This window comes from Hemicordylus capensis, chromosome 2 (genome assembly GCF_027244095.1).
Source record: "Hemicordylus capensis ecotype Gifberg chromosome 2, rHemCap1.1.pri, whole genome shotgun sequence".
Classification (NCBI taxonomy): Eukaryota; Metazoa; Chordata; class Lepidosauria; order Squamata; family Cordylidae; genus Hemicordylus; species Hemicordylus capensis.
The window spans coordinates 292,787,212-292,794,512 of NC_069658.1; the positions used below are offsets into that span (position 1 = coordinate 292,787,212).

Here is a 7,301-nt window from a genome sequence, read left to right on the forward strand (position 1 = left end):
ACCAGTTAGTTATTCAAAGGTGCTCACCAAATTAATACCTGAAATTACCCCTGTACCCGCACTGTACCTGCCTAGTCGTGACCTGCCTAACTAAGCTACCAACCTGAGAACAGAACGGAGTAGGCGAAAAAAACCCCAACCGTGGCCAATGCGTTGAGGGTAAAAAATTCCTACTCGGCCCCGAAGCGACCAGCCACGAGACCCGCTCTGAACCAGGGAAAGGGAGGGTGGGGAAAGCCTGGCCCGAACTGATAGCGTGGGGGCGGGCGCCCGTCTAACACGGCTCAAGTCCCGCCCCCTTATTCCGGCCCAGCCAATCACGGGCCTTTTTTGGCCTCGTGCAGGGGTGACTGGCACAAATCGCCCTCCCCTCTGCACGAGGCCAAGGGGAGGGGCATTGTGCCCAGACCCCAGCCCAAAAAAGACACGGACACATATTCTATTTGGGATAAAGGGCCACAACTTTATTTAACAAGCGTAGCGGACTGTCAACCAAAACGGTGATTAAACACCTTATCATAACAGTGCAGGTAAACTAAGGTTGGGTTAAGATTACCTCATCCTTCCCCAAACCTTTAAGGGCGACACACCTTGGCTCAGGCAGGAAGCAGGTACAACCTATCTCCTGCCTTCAAAGCCAACCCCCTCGCCTGAGGGGGCTTGAATACTTCTAGGTCTTCACCCGTCCCGGACCGCGCAGCCCAAGAGCAGGTGAATTCCCGAAGCTGGTTTCATGACAGTCAATCTCCCTGGGCCGCACAAACCACAAGGGAGCGACTGACCAATCTACCAGTTAGTTATTCAAAGGTGCTCACCAAATTAATACCTGAAATTACCCCTGTACCCGCACTGTACCTGCCACACAGGGAGGTTAGCCTAGCTTGACCTCCCTGCCCCACCTAATTCCAAAAGTTCAGCAAGCCTATTCCTGAGGTTACGGATATAGATATCACATCCTTCCTCTGAAAGATGCACCCCATCCGGGCGAAACAAATGCGGGAAACGGGCGAGGAGACCAGGCTGGTGCAACACCGACCCACCATCAGCCACCACCAACTTACCTATGGCGGCAGATGCCTTACGCCTGGCCCTTTCAATGCCCCTGAGATTCTGGACCCCACGCCACGCCCGCCTCTGCAACCACTCGGCCCAAACAATGTGGGCCCCAGGCAGCCAAGCCCGCAAAACCTGCATGTCGGAAGAGGCTTGCTGAACCAAGGAAACGCCAGTCCGCTTGCCCAAATCATTCTCCCCCAGATGGATGACAAGAACATCTGGCCGGGGAGACCTGCCTACATAATCCCAGACTGCCGGGAGCAGCTGGCTCCAGAGCATACCCCGCATGCCTTTCCAACAAACAATTGCGCGCCCAGCCAATCCCAGCTGGGTACCCCACTGCGAGGTGCTGGCCCTCTTGAACGCCCAGAAGACCAACGAATGGCCGCAAATGAGGATACGTACAGGAGCCGCTGCCCCGCCAGAACCTGCCAAAAGGAAATAGATAAACCATTAGTGCCACAGCACCCACTCAACGCACATAACGCTTCACAGCACTGGATTTCCAGCGCCCTATGCGCATCACCTCTTCCTCCCTCAAACCCAACCGACTGGCTGTGGTTGCGGCCCCAATCCGGAAGGAGTGGAGCGTGAAGCCCGCAGAGGGCACCCCGGTGGAAGCCAGGGCCCTACGCAGCACAGCCAAGAATTGGTACTGGGCTAAAGGATCCCCCCCGCTATGTACAAACAAACAGCCTCCAACACGTGGGCCCAAGTCAAGGTAGCGCCTCAGCGCCGCCACAGGACAAATAAGGGGAGCACTAGATGCCGCCAAACGAACCACCTGCCCCCTCCCTCTCTGGTCAGTTTTAGACTTGCGTAACATCAAACGCGCTTCTCCCGCAGAGAGAGAGAGATCAGCAAACTGCAGACAGCGGTCCTGAAGGGAGCGGCCACTCCTAGGCAACAGCTCCCCTGGCTGAAAAGCCCCAAAGAAAGCGACCAAGACGGCCGCTTGAAAAAGAGCGGTTTCCCAGGAAGACCTGCAACAAATAGTTAAGTGCACAAGCAAGGATCTGATCAAATCCAATGTAAAAGGGAGCCTACCATCCCCAATCCGTGGGGCTCCCCGGGCCCACCCTTCCAGCATTCTCCGGACCCTGGGATCACCCGAGCAATCAGCTACACCCCGCGCCTGGGCAGCAAAAGAAAGCGCAGCAACGTATCCACCTAAGGTGGATACCGCCCGCCCTTCACTGCGTAAATGCACAAGGAACTGCAACAGGTGGTCACTTGGCACCGGCCAAGACTCCTCCAACCCCTCACCCTTCCGAAACCGAGAGAAGGCCTCCAACTTGGCGGAATAGTTCGCCCAGGTGCTAGGCGCCAGCGAGGCTGCAATAGCCCGCTGCGCCTCTACCTGCCAAGTTGCCACAACGCGGCTGGCATGGGCTCCGGCTGAAGTGCTGCTTCGGGCGCTAATTCCCTGAACCTGTCCACCTGAAAGCGAGACAGGGCGTCAGCAATGTCATTCTGCAAGCCCAGGACGTGGCGTGCCACAAACAAAATGTTCGCCCGCAGGCATTGCAGCACAAACGCGCGCAGAAGACCCAAAACCCGCGGGGAACGGGAAGTCTGAGAGTTAACCACCTGGACCACCGCTTGGTTGTCACACCAAAAGCGGACCGTGGAATCAGCAAACTCGCCCGCCCAAAGGTGCACCGCCACCACGATGGGAAAAAATTCCAGGAAAGTTAAGTCCCTGGTCCACCCGCGTAAGACCCAATGCTCAGGCCAACGGACAGCACACCACCGACCCCGAAAATACACTCCAAAGCCGGCACTTCCTGCAGCGTCCGAATGGACCTGCAGTTCGGCCTCCAGGAGCTGCACATCCCGCCAAAAAGATACTCCGTTAAATTCCGAAAGGAATGACTCCCACAAGGCCAGATCAGCCCTAACCCCCTCGGTAACCCTAACTCTATGGTGTGGGGCCCGCAAACCAGACATGATATCACAAAGGCGGCGGAGGAAAGCCCTGCCAGGAGCCACTGCCCTACAGGCAAAATTAAGGTGACCGGCTACCACCTGGAGCTCCCGCAGCGTGGCCTTATGAGCCCTCCCCATAGCCCGCACTAAAGCCAAAAGGCTGCCCAACTTTTCCAAGGGAAGCCTGGAACAGCCCACAACAGTATCCAATTCAATGCCGAGGAAAGAAAGCCGGGTTACCGGCCCCTCAGTCTTCCCTGCAGCAAGGGGAACCCCCAATTCCAAGGCCATTGCAGTAAAGCAGCCCAGCAAATGTTGGCATTCTGTGGAATTGGCCCTACCGGAAAAAAGAAAATCGTGTAAATAATGGGCCGTAAAGGCCAGGCCCGCCCTGCGCCTTAGAGCCCATTCCAGAAATGTACTAAAGGCTTCGAAAGCCGCACATGAAATAGAACATCCCATGGGCAAGGCTCGATCGAAATAAAACTTGCCCTCAAATGTAAAACCCAACAAGTCAAAATCATCTGGATGGACTGGAAGGAGGCGAAATGCAGATTCAATATCGCATTTAGCCAACAAGGCCCCGGGCCCCAGGGCCCTAACCATCTGCACAGCCTGGTCAAAAGATGTGTACCTAACTGAGCAGAGGGCATCGGGGATCCCGTCATTCACGGAAGACCCCCGGGGGTGAGACAAATGGTGTATAAGGCGGAATTCCCCCGGCGCCTTTTTGGGCACCACGCCCAAGGGGGAAATCCGTAATTCAGGGAATGGGGGCCGATCAAAAGGCCCAGCAACCCTGCCTGCTGCTATTTCTTTATTAATCTTCCTACGGACAACCTCCTCCATCCCCACCACAGACCTAAGATTCCTAGACACAGTAGGCACCCGCCGGGCCTTAGAAGGAATCCGAAACCCATCCCGGAATCCCGCCAACAAGTAATCAGCGGTTGCCCTATCCGGGTACTCCCCCAACAAATGCGCCAGCTCTTCAAGGTTGATTGGGCTGGGTCCCTTTACCCGAAGGGGGTGGGGGAGGGCCGCCTTTCTTGCCTCCCCTGGCTCTAAACCTACCACCGGCACTGGAGGAACGGGATCTAGGGCAACTGGAGCTCGTGTGTTTGGCCCCACATAGTCCGCAGGCATGTCTGAAACGACAGGCCGGGCGCGTGCACCGACCCCCACTGTTAAACTCCCAGCAGACCATGTGGGGTTGAACCCACTGCTGGCCCGCCGAAGGGGCCAAAGGCCCGCCTTGCGGCCTGGATAACAGGTGGCCGCTATCAGACCTGTCTCCCTCAACCGGCCGGGACGGCGACATGATCACCAGCCAAAGCTCCTGCAACGGGGCATCCCAAGGCAGGGAGGGGTCCAAGGCCGCCCTCATTCTAAAACTCTCATCATAACGGACCCACGCCGTTCCTGCAAAATCCGACATCGCCCTATGGATAATGTCCATATACTTAAGCAGGGCCGGACCCCTAGCCGGCTGGGACTGAACAAGCACCCCCATGTAGATGGTGAAGCCGGAAAGCCAATTGTTCCAAGTCTTCTCCACGGGTTTCCTCTTAGTAGCTTCGTGTTCTTTACACGACTCCCCTTCCTTATGCTTCACCTCCGGTTCCCGGAACAAGAGGCTAAAAATGTCTACATATTCTCCCCGCAAAATTTTTTCTTTAGTAGCAGGCAGGAGATGATCCCCCAATGGAAGCCCAACTGCCCCGTAGGGGGCATGCTGTCCCGTAGGCAAAATACCCATGGGATAGAAACCACTGCCACTAGTCTGACCCGTTGAATCGTTAGTTGCCCCGGCCGGGCCCACCGCCGGCAACGCCGGGTAGGGCGGACGCCCTAACCACACCTGTTCGGCCGCCCCTTGCGACCCCATTGCCATGTTTGGATACCCTTGCGTGTAACCCGCACCTGGAAAGTGCCCCATACCCCAGTGTGAGGTGAAAGGCGGCCACCATGGGTTGCCCCATCCGCCCACAGCAGGTATCGGCCAGGGAACAGGCGGCCACTGGCCGGTACCGCCCGGTGGTGTAGGTGGAACAGACTCACCCGGAACCAAAGGTGCAGGTGGGCCTTCCGGACTGGGCCCCGCCGGTGCAGCAGGCGCGGGATCGATAGGAGCCGCCGGCTCAAGCACATCAGGAACTGGAACCGGAACCACCGGATCTGGAACACCAGGCAAAGTTGCTGTGGGAGCAGGAGCCGCAGGACCGCCAGGAACAGCGCCATGTTCTAGTGCAGCCAACCTATCAGAAATTGATTTTAATAATTGCGTCCGAACCGCCACCCTCGTGCGCTTAGGCGCAGGTTTCGGAACACCCGAAGGCCCGGCGTCTTTGTCGGGAGGAGGAATAGCCCTGGCCTTCTCTAGCGCTTCCATCCTCTGCACAAGGCCACGAATAAGCACCATCTCCTGATCATCCTCCTCATCCGAGGAAGGGGGGGGTGCAGGCCGCTTAGGAGGCTTTACAGGCTTACCGCCCTTTTTACCCTTTGCTTTACCCGGCATTGTATTGGTCTTTGCCCACCAAAAGCCAACCCGCAGCACTACCACGACCCCAACCAACACCCCTGCACGGCTGCTTTCGTTTCCCAAGGCCACTCCTTGTCCGTGTGCAATTGGTATCAGCAGCAGTATCAAGCAAATAGCTGTAAGCCCACACCTAAGTCAAAGGGCAGGAGGAAACCCACACAAACCAACCACCCACCGAAAAGGCCACTTAAAAGAGGCCAAAATTATAAAAGGAGGAGGAGGGGGTGCCGAGCAGAAGAACTGGCCAACAAGGAAGTAAAGGCGGGGGGGGTGGCAGGGGAGGAAAATGCCCAAGGCCGAGCACCAAGCCCTTCAGGCAGGGCCCAACCCACACACCCAGCTGATGGCAAGCCTCCCGAACCCCCACAGTCCCCGACGCCAAGCTACTCCCACCCTGAGCCGCCCAGCTGCGCAGCAACCCCGTCCCCAAACCGTGTGGCCAACTGGCCAGAAGTCGGGCCGCGACGTCCACGCGGCCAGGAAGCAAGGGAGCCATCCCTGCACCGCCGAAAGCCAAGCCCCGAGGAGCGCTGCCACAGGCAAAACGCCCGAAACGCCGCCGTCGGGCCCGCCCAGGTGCCTCCGCTGTAGAAGAGGAGCTCCGACCGAGAGCTCCTCTTCAATAGAAAGCCTGGCCCGAACTGATAGCGTGGGGGCGGGCGCCCGTCTAACACGGCTCAAGTCCCGCCCCCTTATTCCGGCCCGGCCAATCACGGGCCTTTTTTGGCCTCGTGCAGGGGTGACTGGCACAAATCGCCCTCCCCTCTGCACGAGGCCAAGGGGAGGGGCATAGGCTCAATAAGTTTTAAAAGCTCTCAAGGCTTCTTCAGAGGCCTTCCTGGCAGAAGAGAAGAGAGCTGGGAAGAGAGCTGATGGGAAGAGAGCTGGACTTGTGGTAGCACCCCTTAAGCTAAGCAGGATCTGCCCTGGTTGTATATGAAAGGGAGACTAGAAGTGTGAGTGCTGTAAGATATTCCCATTAGGGGATGGAGCCTCTCTGGGAAGAGCATCTAGGCTCCGTTCCTTCCCTGGCATCTCCAAGATAGGGTTGAAAGAGATTCCTGCCTGCAACCTTGGAGAAGCTGCTGCCAGTCTGTGTAGACAATAATGAGTAAGACGGACCTATGGTCTAACTCAGTATATGGCAGCTTCCTATGTTCCTAACCTACATAAACATTCTGAATGTTGTTATGTATTTCCAGTGCCTTATCACCAATACAATGCAGAAGAATTTCAATCTTATTCTCTTCTGGTTTATCCTCTGAATTAATCACAGTCAGATACAGATGAAACCTTTGTCCCCATCTTCTCTAATTCCCCCCACCCCGTTGCCAGACAAACATAACCCAGAAGAGAGCTCTGAAGCTTCCATTATTGTCATGTTTCTCCAAGTCTAGGCTACCCATGCAGAATACTTCAAGCTTGCCAAAGGTGCAGGCCCACTTCTGACACTATGTAGTATCTTCCCCTAGGTAAGGTTGTTAGGCTTACTCACAACCAGTCATTTGTTGGCCTGACCTGGGGCCTGAAGGAGCAGGAGACAACTAGGTTTAGAAGCTTTCTTTATTCATACAAGACTCAACAACTCTGAGCACCTTGCACTTAGAAGACAGAAAGCTAAACTACACCCAACCAAACACAACCTAATCTTAAAGAGACAGGACACATATATTATGTGCTTGTATTTTCTTGGACATTTTATTTACTGGAATGGAGAATGATAGAAATAAAATAAATAAATATGGGTTCAAGATTATGACAGCATATAATA

At 55.7% G+C, this 7,301-nt stretch overlaps 1 protein-coding gene across 1 annotated transcript; it reads right to left on the reverse strand.

Annotated features, from left to right (window-relative positions):
• Positions 1–876: 876 nt before the first annotated feature.
• LOC128342727 (uncharacterized) lies at positions 877–5,506 on the reverse strand. The gene is made up of 2 exons (XM_053290465.1): positions 5,047–5,506; positions 877–1,484 (listed from the first exon to the last, which is right to left on the reverse strand). The coding sequence occupies exons 1-2, from the start codon at positions 5,504–5,506 to the stop codon at positions 877–879; spliced, it is 1,068 nt and encodes a 355-aa protein (XP_053146440.1).
• Positions 5,507–7,301: the final 1,795 nt, after the last annotated feature.